The sequence below is a fragment of the Pipistrellus kuhlii genome, unplaced genomic scaffold (genome assembly GCF_014108245.1).
Source record: "Pipistrellus kuhlii isolate mPipKuh1 unplaced genomic scaffold, mPipKuh1.p scaffold_m20_p_4, whole genome shotgun sequence".
NCBI classification, from domain to species: domain Eukaryota; kingdom Metazoa; phylum Chordata; class Mammalia; order Chiroptera; family Vespertilionidae; genus Pipistrellus; species Pipistrellus kuhlii.
Window position 1 is genome coordinate 10970823 of NW_023425540.1, and position 15987 is coordinate 10986809.

The 15987-nt window shown below is 42.7% G+C and overlaps 1 protein-coding gene across 5 annotated transcripts in view; it reads left to right on the forward strand.

Annotated features, from left to right (window-relative positions):
• The first annotated feature begins 1125 nt into the window (after positions 1 to 1125).
• MARCHF6 (membrane associated ring-CH-type finger 6) overlaps positions 1126 to 15987 on the forward strand; it is a 58937-nt gene continuing 44075 nt past the window's right edge. For 2 of the 5 annotated variants that reach the window (XM_036411062.2, XM_036411064.2), the window contains exon 1: positions 1128 to 1364. In XM_036411062.2, the coding sequence (XP_036266955.1) occupies positions 1346 to 1364 (19 nt within the window). In that variant the 5' untranslated portion in view covers positions 1128 to 1345. Of the gene's footprint in view, positions 1365 to 15987 lie in introns of all 5 variants that reach the window. The other 3 variants (XM_036411067.2, XM_036411066.2, XM_036411063.2) reach the window with 3 other exon arrangements.

Here is a 15987-nt window from a genome sequence, read left to right on the forward strand (position 1 = left end):
TCAGAGATATTTCAGTACAGTGAAATTCGGTGTACTACAATAATAATAATAATAATAAAAAAGATTGATTTTAGAGAGAGGAGAGAAACATCGATTTGTTGTTCTACTTATTTATGCATTCATTGGGTGGTACTTGTGGGTGCCCTGACCAGGATTGAATCTGCAACCTTGGTGTACAGGATCATACCCTAACCAGTTGAGCTACCTGGCCAGGGACATAGTACGTTTTTAAAAAAAGCAATCCCTGACAATTTAGTCAGGGGCATTGATCTCTTTTCCCTTAGATTGTAAGAAAATATATATATATTACAACATCCGTATGGTGTGAATAAAAAACACACCTATTTTTTGTATCAGATTGGCAAAAAATATATTTTTTGCTGTGCCGCGGAATTTTAGTAATTAGTTTACGTGTGCCATGAGATGAAAAAGATTGAAAATTGCTGTTTTAGTGCTTCTTCAAAAGGAGCATTAGAACTGTCAGGTGCGGAATAAAAAAATCATCCTTCCTGGACCCACTCTAGACCCGGCACCAGACTCTCTGAGGGGATCGGGGAGTGGGGTGGCAGGAGGGTGCAGAATCCTTATTTTCACAAGCACCCAAGTAACTGTATTTTTTCTTTTCAAATATATTTTGAAAATATATTGCATTCAGAGAGGAAGGGAGAGAGAGGGAGGGAGGGAAACATCACTAATGAGAGAGTATCATTGACCGGCTGCCTCCCGCAGGCCCCCAGCCCCAACCCCCACAGACGTGACCGCCTGGTTCACAGGTGGAAACTCAACCACTGAGCAACACCAGCCAGGCCGAACCCAGAAAATTCATTCCTAAGCACCGCAGGGACTGCCCACGCCGCTCGCCTCCCTCGCATCCTCTGTCGCCTCCCCACGGGGGCCACCAGAGTTCAGTTCTCTCTTAGTTACGGCCCCACGGCCCCGCACAACCCTCAGGACAAAGCCCAGACGCCGGGTGGGTCCCTCGCCTGGACCTCTGGCCCAGCCAGCACCCGCCCCTTTCGCCCCAGGGCCCCGACCGGAAGTGACGGCCCCCGTCGTTGGGAGACGCCCCGCCCCTTCCGGCCCTCGCCCCGCCCAGGCCTCGCCCCTCGGGCCGCCCAGCCCCTCCCCCTCCGCGCTCGCCCGCTTTCTGTCAGCCTCTCCCTCTCCCTCCTCTCCCCTCCGCTCCTTCCTCTCGCTCCCTCGCCCGCACCTGAGCACACGCACCTGCCCCGGCCGGCTGCGCGCCCCCCTCCCCCCTCCCCGCCCTCCCCGCCCCGGACGGGAGGCTCGGGCCTCCGCCGCGGGAGCCTCGCGGCTGCGTCACCGCCGCCCCGCCGCAGACAAGATGGACACCGCCGAGGAAGGTAAGTCGCGGCGTCCGCGCCCTTGCACCGGCGCCCGGGTTCCGCCGGCCCGCACCCCGGTCCGCGGCGCTCGAGGAGTGCGGGGCGGGGGCGCCTCCCCTCCGGCGGGGGGCGCGCGGGGGCCGTTTGCCCGCGGAGCAGCGGGGGCGCGGGGCGGGGGCCGCGGCGGCGGCGGCGGCGGCGGCGGGGGAAGGTGACCCCGCGGCGCCCCCCGCCGGTTCCCGCCCGCGCGCGGAGGGCCGGGCGCTGCGGGGCCCGGGGCGTCCGGGCTGCGGGGCCGAGGCTGGTCCGCCTCCCGCCCCGCGCACCCCGCCGGGCCCGGGCGGCGGGGGCGGAGGGGGGACGCGGCGGCGGCGGCGGCTCCCGGGGTGGGGGCGTTTCCCACGCCCTCCCCTCTCTCTCTCTCTCTCTCTCTCTCTCTCTCTCTCTCTCTCTCTCTCTCTCTCTCTCTCTCTCTCTCTCTCTCTCTCTCGGTTTTGTCTTCCTCTCCGTCGTGCTGCCCATCGCCGGGCAGGCCCGACCCCCCATCGCCCCAGAACTTCTTTGTGGACTCGGAAACTTGGCGGAAAACGCTGCCCCCCGCCAGGTGACGGCCGGGTGGCGTGAACTCGCCTGACCCCGATTTTAAAACCTTGCCCTCCGCCCGCCGGTCCCGGGAGAATCTGTTGACACACGGAGGAAGAGGAAGGCCGGGCTAGGCTGGCCGTGCGGGGGAGCGAGGGTCCGCAGGATTCTTTTGTTTTGCTGTAGTTTGTTCTGGGTGCAGCCCCCGACCCCGGGGCCGGGGCTTGGGGGGTGTGCGCGCGCTTTGGAGATGTGGTTGTCTTGGGACAAGCTGAGCTTTGTAAACGGAATACTTCCTAGGTATAAGCATCCGATTGTGGGAATGCATGTGTGTATCCGGATACTGAATATGGCAGGTTATTTTAAAGCAGTTTTTATCTTAAAAAAAAATTTTTTTTTAAGAGTGGACCAATTTAGAAAACGTATAGAGGAAATTCCTAAATTACCCTGTTTCTTAGATGTTTTGGTTATCAGTGAAGGTACATTTAGGTGGGGGAAATGATAAACAACCAGCTTGCAACCTTTCTGAATGGCGATTTTGGTGGGTTTAGGTGAAAATCGAGGAGCACTGTCATGGCATGGAATAAGGAGTGATAAAAAGTTTGATATTGTCTAAATATACCATGAGTTGATAGAACTCGGCTTATTTTATTTATTTTATTTTATTTTATTTTATTTTATTTTATTTTATTTTATTTTATTTTATTTTATTTTATTTTATTTTATTTTATTTTTTATTTTGTTAAGAAGGCTTTCCTATGATAATCAGTGAGAACCTCCATGGTAATAACACTGCCTGTGACACCACGGTTTACAAAGCATACTCACCTGCATTCACATTTGATCTTCACTGCAGCTAGGTGGGGTAGGTAGGCATTATCTTTTATAGACGGGGAAATTCGGGCTTAGGTATTTTAATAGGGTTTTCAAGTTTCACACCCAGTAAGAGACAGATTTGAAACTAGATATTCTGATTACTATAGAGTTTTCCTTTATTATGCCTTAGTTGTTTGACAGAACTTTATTTTGTGTTTGCTTTATGAAACTGCCAAGTCATTAGGTGAAAATGAATTTAGTACTTCTCTTGCCTATTTTTGCGAAATTACAAATTGGAAATCTTGTGAAATTTTCAAGATTAATTTAAACTGAACTTGGGCTGAAGCCGGTTTGGCTCAGTGGTAGAGCGTCCGTCTGCCGACTGAAATGTCCCAGGTTCGATTCTGGTCAAGGGAATGTACATTGGTTGCAGGCACATCCCCGGTAGGGGGTGTGCAAGAGGCAGCTGGTGGATGTTTCTCTCTCATCGACGTTTCTAGCTCTCTGTCTCTCTCCCTTCCTCTCTGTTAAAAATCAGTAAAATATATTAAAAAAAAATAAAAATAAACTGAACTTGGAAAAAACATGGGAAGGAAAGAATTTCATGATAAAAACGTTAGTTAAATTAAGATGCAAAAAGCATGCAAACAACTTCTATTTGCTAAATTACAGATAATTTTTTATATTAAGAAAATGGATTAAGTTCTTATCTGATTACAAAAGAAACGATCTTTTAGGAGATTTGGAAAATATGCTTAAAGAAAATTTTTAAATATTTTAATTTTATCACACCTTTTAAAAACACTGATGATATTGTTTACTTTTTTACTTTTAATCTGAACAAAGAGAATAAGAATGCTACTAAAATATCAACCTTGCAAACAGTGTAACTTCTCTTTTAAAAATAGCATTTGCTTGCCTCTTGTGGCGCCATATATGATGTTATAATGCTCAGAATGTTTTGTATTTATAGTAAGCAATACTGAATTCTGCTAGAAAATTGATCATTTGCCAAATAGATTTTTCCCTTTCATATTATTTACTAGATTTCAAGTGTTTAGTGTGTTAAATTTTTATAAAATCAGGTTTATGATCAATTTTCATAATACAAAGGATGGATGAGTCATATGTTTGTATGAATACAGATGTATTACATAAACTGTTATCTATCATCACATCTTTAAACTTGAGAACTGAGGGAGACTATAGATGTGAAGCTTCCTCATTTTATAGATTAGGAATCTGATTCTGCAGTGCACTGAGATTTTTCAGATACTGGGGGGTAGAGTTGGGGGGATCAATCCTTTGCTCAAGGATGTTTTTTATTCTTATTTATTTTAATTGATTTCACAGAGGGAAAGGGAGAGGTAGAGAAACAGAAACATCAGTGATGAGAATCATTGATCTGCTGCCTCTTGCACACCCCCCACTGGGAATCGAGACTGAAACCCTAGCATGTTCCCTGACAGGGAATGAACAGAAACCCACCTGATTTATAGGTTGACACTTAACTACTGAACCACACCTGCCTGGCAGGATATGTATGTTTGTTTGTTTTTTAAAAAGCATCACACTATTGGGGATAGATGTTGCAAGCTAGTATTGATGTATGAAACTCTCATATGATATTAAACATTTTGCCATTGTAGATTGCTCTCATTTCAGCCCAGTGATACATAGACTGATTTTTTTTTTTCATTTTGCTAAATTATTCCTTATTGTACCGATAGCAGAACATAAAAACAATCTATCAGCTTTTTTTTTTTTTTTTTTAAAACAAAATGCCAAAACAATTGTTCTTTTTTAAAAACCCTCACCTGAGGATATTTTTTCAATTTTTAAAAAAGAGAGAATGAAGAAGATGGGGGTGGGGGGAGGTGGAGAGGGAAATATCAATGTGAAAAGGAAACCTTGATTGGTTGCTTCTGTTTATACCCAGACAACAGATTGAACTGAGTCAGTGCCCTGACTGGGAATTACCTGGAACCCTTTGGTCCTCCAGCTGGTGCTCTACCCACTGAGAAAAATTGGCCAGGGCCAAAGTAGTTGTTCTTTTTAATTTTTTTCCCTCCCAGGAGATATTTTATTTTATTATTTAAAAAATATATTTTATTGATTTTTTTTCAGAGAGGAAGAGAGAGGGCTAGAGAGTTAGAAACATCGATCAGCCGCTTCCAGCATACCCCATACTGGGGATATGCCTGGAACCAAGGTACATGCCCTTGACCGGAATCGAACCTGGGACCTTTCAGTCTGCAGGCTGACAGTCTATCCACTGAGCCAAACTGGTTTTGGCTATTTGCTATTTTTATTTATTTATTTTTTGTTAATCTTCATCCAAGGATATTTTTCCATTGATTTTTAGGAAGAATAGAAGAGAGAGGAAAAGACAGAGACATCAGTGTGAGAGAAATACATCTATTGGTTGCCTCCTACACGAGCCCCAACCAACGCCTTGGGCTAGGGAGGAGCCTGCAACCGAGGTACATGCCCTTGATGGGAATCAAACTCGGGACCCTTTGGTCTGCAGGCTGATGCACCATCCACTGAGCCAAACTGGCTAAGGCCAAAGCAATGGTTCTTAATGCTTTATGAAACATAGTCATTGGGACGGTATGAAGCTGAAGTGTATTGCAATTGATCCTGTTCTGTATTTACTATGGGAAAACTTGAGGTGACTTGGATGAGTTAAGACGATAAGTTGTCAGAATCAGATAGCTAGTTACTGTCTCTCTAGAACTACATGGTTTTTCATTTCTACTTCCAGACATGTCTGCTTCATTCTTCTTACCACAAATCAACTTTCACTGTTTGGGCATGGTTATGATCAAGCAAATATGCTCTTATTTGACAGAGCTTTATTGAGCATCTGCTACAAACCAGGCATACTATTTTATGCACTTGGACTAGGCAGAGAATCAAATATACAAAACCCAAGGACTCCCCCCCCCAAAAAAAAAAAAAAACCAAAAAAATGAAAAACACACAAAAAACAAAAGCACAAAATCATGTAAGGAATTATATGGCATAACTAGAAGGTTATAAATGCTGTGGAGAACAGTAAATCAGGAGGGAATAAGGAGTGCCAGGATATGAAGATGGGTTGCAATTTTAAATGTCTCCTGCCCACTGAAAAGGAATAAAGGAAGAGAGGGAATTAGATGCGCAAACAAATGCTCTGTGGACAGAGCAGTCTGGGCAGAGTGAACAGCCAGTGTGAAATCTCATTGGGAAAATGCCAAGAATTTTCAAGAAATAACCAGGAGGGCCAGTAAACGAGTTGGGGAAGAATAAGTAAAATATGAGGTCAGAGAGATCAAGGGCCCAGTGGGGAATGTTGAGGTGAGTAAGTAGGACTTAGGTGACTTACTTTTGTGAGGTGGGGAACCATGGGAGGGTTTTAAGCAGAGGCAAGATAATTGGCTACTCCCCTGAATATACTCTTTCCTGATCAACTCTTAAATTTCTGGGAACTAGAATCTGGGTGGTAACAAGATAACAAAAATAAAAATCATGTCCAAAGATACAGACTTCCACTTATGAATAGATCCTGTGGATGTAATGTACAACAGGGTGACTATAGTTAATAATATTATATTATATATTTGAAAGTTGTTGAGATCTTAAAAGTTCTCACAACAAGAAATATAATTTGTAACTGTGGTGATGCATTTAAACTTATTGTACAACATAAACATACATTGAATCTTTATGTTGTACATTTGAAACTAATATAATATGTTAGTTGTATCTCAGTTAAAAAAAGAAAAAAAAGAAAGAAAACCATGGCTGACTGTGTCCATGCTTGATCTGGGCAGACATCCTAAAGTTGTCTACATTTGTTGAATACCTTCTAGGTTGGAATTCTCTGAGTGATTATTACAGGGCTAGCCTGGTATTCTCTTCCAGACAGGCTGATGCTAGTGGATTTCACTTTTCTCCTGTAAGACCATGAAGATTGCTTATTTTTAGTATAATGCAGATAGAATGGAAAGAGTTCTTAAAAAGGGGACTGGAAGTAAGACCCCAAGGAGAACCTGTTATTCGGACTATGTTTTAGAATGCAATTGCAGTGAGCTAGGCAAGATACTACAGGCATATCTTGGAGATACTGTGTGCTCTCTTCCAGACCACTGCAATAGAACAAGTCTTGCAATAAAGGGAAATATTGTCTTTTTGCTAGTGGATGGTCTTGCCTTTACTTTGAAGCAGAATAAAACAAAGTGCAGTAAAACAATGCCTGTGTAGGTATTTAAATTAAGGAAGTGGGAATAGAGAGAATGAGAAAGAAGAAAAGGATCAGTAGAATTAATGGAATAATGAATAATAAGATGATGTATATATAGGGAGAGGAGCATTTAAAAATGAATGATTTTGCTGAAACCAGTTTGGCTCAGTGGATAGAGCGTCGGCCTGCGGACTGAAAGGTCCCTGGTTCGATTCCAGTCAAGGGCATGTACATTGGTTGCGGGCACATTCCCAGTAGGGGGTGTGCAAGAGGCAGCTGATTGATGATTCTCTCTCATCGATGATTCTAACTCTCTATCCCTCTCTCTTCCTCTCTGTAAAAAATCAATAATATATATATATATTTTTAAAAAAGAATGTTACTAAAAATGAATGATTTCGAACTGACTGGTGCCTAAGTGGTTAGAGCAATGCCCCTCACACTGAAGGGTCTTGAGTTTGATTCCCAGTCAAGGGCATGGACCTGGGTTGTAGGTTCCATTCCTGCCCTGGTTGGGGCATGTGTGGAAGGCAACAAATTGACCTCCCTCTCTCCCCCCTCTCAAAAAATAAAAAGCTATGGAAAAAAATCCTCTGGTGAGGATTAACAAAAAGAAATTTATTGATTTTTAGTGTGAATGGGAAAACAGAAGTTCAGTTTCAGACATTGTATTAGTTTGCAAGTGTTGTCATAACAAGGCACCACTGGCTGGATGGCTTAAGTAGCAGAAGTTATTTTCTTACAGTTCTGGAGACTAGAAGTTTGAGATCAAGGTATATGCAGGAGACCCAGTGATTTCACTTCTGGGAATATATCCTAATAAACCCAAAACACTAATTCAAGCGTATATATGCCACCCCTATGTTCATTGCTTTGTTATTTAGAATAGATTTAGATTTAGAAGCAGACTAAGTGCCCACCAGTAACTGAGTAAATAAATCTGTGGCACATTTGTACAATGGAAATCGTTGTTTAAAAAATTGACTTAAAAAAGAAGGAAATTTTACCTTTAGGGACAGCATGGGTGGACCTGGAGAGTGCAATAATCCAGAACAGTGGTCGGCAAATTGTAGCTGCCGCTCTGTAACTGAGTTTGCCGACCACTGAGCCAGAGAAAGGCAAGTACCATGTGGTTTCATGTATATATGCAATCTAGTGAACAAAATAAACTATAGCAAACAGACTCTGAGGTACAGAAAACAGAATGACAGTTGTCAGAAGGGGAGGGTGGTTGGGAGGCCGTGTGAAAAAGGTGAGGGATTAAGTAAAACAAAACAAACTTCCTCATAGACCCAACGGTATGTTGATTTTCAGAGCGGTATGTTGATTTTCAGAGCGGAAAGGAGATGGGGGGAGGTGAGGGGAGGTAGAAGAGGGTAACTGAGAATAAATGGTGATGGAAGGGGGCTTGACTTGGGGTCTGAACACACACTACGATATATAGATGATGTATTAATAGACTGGTGCACCTGAAATCTTTATAATTTTATTAACCAGTGTCACCCCAATAAATTCAATAAAAAAGAACAGAAAATGGTATCAGCAGGATTGGGTTCTTCTGAGACTCCTGTTCTTGGCTTGCAGACTTTTTGTGTTATCCCTGTCTTTACATGGTTTTTCCTCTGTGCTTGTCTGTGTCCTAATCTCTTTTTATAGAGCACCAATAATATTGGGTTAGGACCCATCCTAGTGGCTTTGTTTTTAAACTTAATTTTTTTATTTATTTACACACACATTTTGTGTGCATGTATATGTTGATTTAAGAGAGACGGGAAGAAAGGGGGAGAGAGAGAAACATCTATGTGAAAGAAAAATATCAATTGGTTGCCTCCTGTACCTGCCTCCACCGGGATTGAACCTTTTGGCGTATGGAAATATCAACTAACTGAACTATCCAGCAAGGGTGATAAAATGCTTTTTAATTAGCTTCTGTATTACCTAGTTATTTTTGTAATTTCAATAGTGCAGTGTAGTTGGGGGAATAAAATAAAGTTGGGGTAGATAGTAAAAATATAAAGAATACTGACATTAAATTGTGGGGGGGAAATTCAAGAAAACTTGATCACACAACCAGGGTGTTTGTGGAGGAAGTAAATAAAGTAGAAAGGAACACTTTTTTGGATTGAGGGTTAGGTTTAAATCCTCATTCTCTCATTAACTTGATTGATAATTTAGTTGGGTCTCTGTAATTGAAATAGAGTTAACCAAGTCTACTCTTAACCCAATCTTTGGCTTATAGAGGTGATGTTAAGGCCACTTTTTTTTTTCTTTTTCTTTTTTGATGGTGTTTGGATGGGGTACAACAGCAGATATTGTCTAAAGATTTTCTGTCTTGCTAGGTAGTCCCTATCTTGGCCTTTTAGGTGGGATATTTTCTGTCTGTTCTCATCGATGTTTCTAGAATAGAAACCAGCTTTTCCACCTCCACCATCAGTCCAGGATATATGAAGCAAAACACAAACCCAGAGAACTAACTGGTACTGGGTCCCCAAGTCCCTTGCTAGTCTGCCTTCTCTTTTCCTTTTAGGATCTTATGTTTGTTTTATTTATAACTAGAGGCCTGGTGCAAGAAATTTGTGCATGGGTAGGGAAACCTAGGGCTGGCCAACTATCAGGGCCGATCTGTGGGGTGAGCGGTGGGGCCATGGGGGGGGGGGGGGGCCCCCCGCACAGGCACCCATACCCACCTTGGTGGCCTAGCTCTGCCTGCTCGCTGGCCCCGCCCCCCTGCTGATGCTGCCAGTTGCCTCCCTCTCTGGGGCAATTTGGGGGGGTGGGTGCTGCTGGTACTTGCTTTGGCTGGTCTGGGGCCTGTGGGCTGGAGGCAGCTCCTGTGTTGAGCTTCTGCCCCCTGGTGGTCAGTGCACATCGTAATGACCAGTTGTCGACTGCCGTTCAGTTGATCTGCATATTAGGCTTTTATTATATAGGATATCCTGGGTTTTTAGCTGTACCCTGCGGGAAGAATAGGAGGAAGTATATCTATTTCATTTTGTTCTGGAGCCTTCAGTCCTCTTATCGTCTTTATTGCTTCCTTCTTTTAGAGGTAACCATTATTCTGACTTCTAATGATATATGTTAGTTTTTCCTGTTTTTGAATTTTTTAAATGTGGATTTGTATAGTAGTTACTCTTTGTGTGATAAATCCAAACTGTTGTTTGTGGTTTTAGTTGGTTTATTCTCATCCATATAGTATTGTGTGGATGGTAGTTTCCATTTTGGTGGTATTACTGTAAATAGTGCTGCTCTGAACATTCTTGTACATGTTTTGAACATAACTATATAGAAAACTATTGATTGTAAAAGTAAGATAATAGCAAAATGCTACACAATATATACTATAGGCATTACACATGTAAAATAAGGAAAGGACTTCTTTTTTCCTATCCCTGATCCACCAATGGTAGCAATAGTTTTTTTATGTATCTCCCAGAATAGATGTTTAGTTCTGCATATTTATGCTTTGTTTCCGATTTTTCTTCTGGAACTTGGAATGATAGGAAGAAGCTTCCCTTCTTTCTAGATTACACGCATATTATCTAATGAAATTTAGCTGGGGATATAGAGCAAGAACAGGTGCAGCCTCTTTTCAGCAGCTTTTTCTAGCCTCCAGTTCCCTAATAAGGTGTGGAAATGCCCATGACACAGTCTAAGCAGTGCTCAGAGCTTGCTGAACAGCCAAATGTTTGTCTTACAAGTATTTTATAGCAAGGGCTTAACACTATTCTAGTTGATTTACACTAACAGTCTTTGCCTTTCCATTTAGGGGAATATTCATATATAAAGTACTCTTGAACAAAACTTAGTCACATCATGTGGGGGAAAAACAGTCGATACTGCCAAAGAGATTGTGATATTCTTTAGAACAAATTCCATATTTGAGACACTTAGATTAAATGATTTTAAATTAGAATTTGGTTGTTGGTTGTGCAGAAATAGGCTTTTAGCAATGTAAAGACAGGTATTATTTAAATATGATTCTGCTTTCTTCCCTGATGAAGATACTGCTAGTGAAAGTTTCATTACATTTAAAAAAAACATGACCGGTGAAATAAGAAAATTGCTAACATGAATTTTTAAAATTGTATGTGTTATATAAATCACATGCTCAGCCCTCTTGCTAAAGAACTTCATTGATAAAATTAGACTTGGTAGTGTCAGTAAAATAAGAGTTCAGCTGTGATATTTGCAGATGGCTTACTTACAAAGTGTTATGTAAAAATTTTTACAGTTACAAAATAGACTAATTTAATAAACATTATATAACCAGCATGTAGATTCGATAGATTCAAGCATATGTCTGATAATTCTTTCATCTCACCATTCTCTTCCCCCTCCCCCTGACTTTAGATTATTTTAAAGCAAATCTCAGATATGCTATCTTTTCATCTGTTAATACATATATATTCTAAGAAGTAGTTTTTTTTAACATGTAACCACAATACCAGTATCATACTGCTTATTGTCTTCATCTTCTGAGTTTTAAAATGACTGCCAATGTTGTTATTAGCTGATGATTGCTGAATTCTGCTTTTAATTTCTTTGCAGTTCCTTCTAGCTTAGGATATAGATATAGCCTACTAGGGGATGTATGATTGGTCAGATTATTGTTTGAAAGTCTCTAGAATCATTCTCTTCTGTGGTTAAGCTTCATATACATAGATTAGTTTGTTTTTATTTAGGGGTTGCCTGTTTTCCATTTTGATATAATTTTGTTTTATAATTATGTAAAAGACTAGAGGCCTGGTGCATGAAATTTGTGAACCTGAAGGGGGGAATCCCTCAGCTCGGCCTGTACCCTCTCACAGTCCAGGAGGCCTGGTGGGATGTCTGACTGCCAGTTTAGGCCCTCTCCATAGGGAGCAGGCTTAAGCTGTCAGTCAGACATCCTTAGTGCTGCCACAGAGGTGGGAGAGGTTTCTGCACTGACCACCAAGGGGCAGCTCCTGTGTTGAGCTTCTGTCCCCTGGTGGTCAGTGTGCATTCATGGCGACCAGTTCTTCTGCCGTTTGGTCAATTTGTATATTAGACTTTTATTATATAGGATTTCCGTGTTTCTAAAGCAAGGTGATTTAGATGCCTAATGTTTTCTTATCTTTCCTTTTATAGATACAATGGAGGTTTATAAAGCCCTTGACAAAATAATGAAAAGTTTGTATATGTGTATATTTTGAGAGAATCATTGTTATTGCCCAAAGGTTTCAAGGGCAAAAAAATATTGGAACCACTACTATAGAGCAGTGGTTCTTGAACTTTTTTGGTTTTAGGATTCCTTTATATTCTTAAAAACATGAAGACTAAGAACTTCTTTTTTTACATATAAGGAAATAAAAAATTGGAAATATTTATTAAATCACGTAACATCTATTATGTGTTAATATAAACTTTTTTCATGAAAATAACTTCTAAACTCAAAATATTGGTGAGAAGAGTGGGTTTGTTTTATATTTGTAAATTTATTAAATGGTTTAATCGGAGGCAGCTGAATTTTTTTTCATCTATGGCTTCATTCAATCAGTTGTCTCATGTAGCGTTTGGAATACTCCACTGTACATTGGCAAGAAATTACAGTAAAAGACAGACAATGTCTTACTGTTAAAATGAAAATAGTTTTGACCTTGCAGAGGCTGGATGAGTCCCAGTTCTCTACACTGGATTCAAGCAGTGTCTGGAGGCTTGATTTAGATTTGTTGTGTTTGCTTATTCAGAAGGATTGAGTCTTCTGAAAAACCGGTGTTTCCTCTTATTCAAGTGTGTTCCTCAATCCCCTTAGTGGGGATCCAGAGTCTCCACCTTCTTCCCTCCAAGCTGGCCACTGAGGGTCCTTGCCACAATTTCTTCCAACCTCCTGGGGCTGGGTTGCTCTCATGGTGGCTGGTCCATATCAGAGGTGGGCCCCCCCCCAGAATATGGTTCACACCCACATGGATATCGCTCTCAGTATCGTCCTTGCATCCTGCTGGCTGTAGTGTGCCAACAAGGATAATCCCCGCTCTATCCCAGTTCATTGCTGCATTTGTGGTCATTTACCATATTTATAGGGGGCTATGTGGAGACTCATTTCCAGTGACCATGGTGTCCTGCTGTCTTCCTTTGCACTGTGCTCTGCCTATGGGACACCCGTTGCTACACTGTCACTGCAGTGCTCTACTTCCTACATCCACAGTTGCCTGAGAGCTGCCTGGAGAAATAGGACAAGGGAACTGTTTGGCCCCATGTTTGACTCCATGTTTGACAGGCTCACCCACATTTGCACCCAATCCACCCTACATTGCTGGTCTTGTAGTACTAGGTAGTAGCATGGGCCTGTCACTGAAGTTAACCCCTGGACATCCAAATATTATGGCTGGTTGGGTCATGATGAGAATGGCTTTGAGTGCTTGTTCCGCTTCTACCTGGATAACTGCTAATTCCAGACCTAATCCAAGCCCACAGGCACCAGCAGCTCTGGTGATGGAGCATCCCATGGTCTTATCAGCTACTTTAGATGGAAGTCTGTAGTGCCTTATGGTGATCCAGAATCCAGGTAATAGGGAATCAGTTTTGGTTCTAAAGAGAGAGCCTAATGATCAACTATCCCCATGGTCAGCAAACTGCAGCTCGCGAGTCACATGCGGCTCTTTGGCCCCTTGATGTGGCTCTTCCACAAAATACCATGGCCCGGGCGAGTCTAGTTTGAAGAAGTAGCATTAGAAGAAGTTTAAGTTTAAAAAATTTGGCTCTCAAAAGAAATTTCAATCGTAATGTTGATATTTGGCTCTGTTGACTAGGAGTTTGCCGACAACTGAACTATCCTAATCAAGGAGGGTCAGCAGAGATGCAAATTACACTGGTGGGAAACAATACTGGACTCTTTTAATATGCTGTAATTGGAATGAGTCCACTTTAAATAATTTTTTAAAAAACGTATCTATTGATTTCAGAGAGAAAGAAAGAGAAACATCAATGATAAGAGAGAATCATTGATCGGCTGCCTCCTGCACGCCCCACACTGGGGATTGAGCCCACAATCCGGACATATGCCCTGATTGGGACCTTTTGGTTCATAGGTCTAAGCTCAACCACTGAGCCATGCCCAGCTGGGCCACTTTAAATCTTTTTAGGAGAGCACGGCAAATCTGGTGCTGGCAGCTGGGGTAACTCCAGCTTCAGTGCAGGGTATTGAATTTGGTGCAGTTAAATTGCCATGCTTGGATTGCTGGCATGGGTCCATGGCAGGGGAGCCTTTGTCCCTATTCCCCCCCCCCCCCCCCCCCCCCCCCCCCCCCCCCCCCCGCTTCTCTGCTCTCCTGGCTCTTAGCAGAGTCTCTCTGTATTGAAATGTGCATTTGGAGAAAATTAGAGTGCTCAAAGCAGGTGTGAGGTGCTTAGATGCTGCCGCTAGGTATCCTGGAATTCGAGCATGGTTCTGTATTTTTGTGTAGGAACTTTGCAGAGGCTGATTAGATGGGATGGCGAGGTGTTTGTTCCTATTGCACCACTGAAGTTCAAAGTCTTAGTGCAGGACAGACCAGAGTGAAAGTTTTTGTTGTTGTTGTTTTTGTTTTTTGCCAAGAATGCTTTAAATAACAAGGATACAGGTGAAAGAAAGTAGGAGGTTTGAAGAGGTACAGATCTCTGGTAGTTCTGTCTATAAATGATGGAAACAGCCAGCATTATTCCTGTGATCCACTGGCAGCTTCCAAGAAACCAAAGCCCATCAGGTGGTGATAGCTGGGGATGTGGCTCCAAAGGTGAGCTGAAAGGCACCGCAATGGAGTCTGCTATTTGACTTAGTCTAGACCAGTGGTTGACAAGCTCATTAGTCAACAGAGCCAAATATCAACAGTTCAACGATTGAAATTTCTCTTGAGAGCCAAATTTTTTAAACTTAAACTTCTTCTAGCGCCATTTCTTCAAAATAGACTAGCCCAGGCCATGGTATTGTATTTTGTGGAAGAGCCACACTCAAGGGCCCAAGAGCCGCATGTGGCTCGCGAGCCGAAGTTTCCCAGCCACTGGTCTAGACAACCCCACTTGACTTCGGCTGGGACAGGATTGCCATGGGTGGCGATGTGTGGCATTTTACTTGCAGAGTTTTTTGGCTGGCTCATTGATAACCGAAGGAACTTGTGTGCTAGCTAGGTTATGCCGAGTGCTCAGTATACCTCAACTTCAACAAGTGGCGTTCCAGCTGGTGCCAGCAGCCCATTAAATCCATTAGTGATGGGATTGGATTGCAATTCTGCATTAAGGAGTTCCCTGTGCGAGTAGATCAAAAGGTTGCATTAAGTCCCTGTTTCTTGTACACACTGCCTGTTGCCCCTCAGATTGTTCACTTGGGGTTGGCACTTGACCCCAGCAGGTTCTAGAGAAGATGGTCTAAATGAAAGTTGCAACCAGATTTTGGGTTGGTGGTCCTGCAGGAAGCGATTGAGGAGTGAGTGAGAGCATGATGGATCTGTTGTGATTCCTTCTGTGTGATTACTTCTCCCTGTGTATTGTGTTATCTCTTTCAAGAAGAGATGTCTTCTTGCCAGCGGTGGTCCGTGTTCCCAAGAGCTACTTGGGATGGTGGTTGGGAGGGTGAGGAATGAGCTGTTGCCCTCTATGTCCAGTAGCCCTGTGCCACTGTGGATTTTTCTTGCAGTGGCTTCTGGCTTGCCTCTCCTGGCCTGCCGTCTTGTTCTTGGGGTATTCTTCGTCTACCCCCAATTGCATGTGCTCACCTGTGTCTTTCTCTCTCCCCTCTGGTAGAGTGAGGGAAAGCTAAAGGAAAATCCCTGCTGTTACTGCTATTACTATGTTAAGTCCCTAGATGTAGACTGTAAACTGTTGATTTTATTTTGACTTTAAGTTTTATGGTGTTAGATACTTTTTATATTCTTTTTTGTTGTTGATGACACAATTACAGATGTCCCTCATTCTCCCCCACCTCCTTTGCCCACCTCCATCCATTCCCCACTACCCCTACCCTGACCTTCACCACTCTGTGTGCATGGTCTGTGTTTATGTTCTTTGGCTACTCTCTTCACC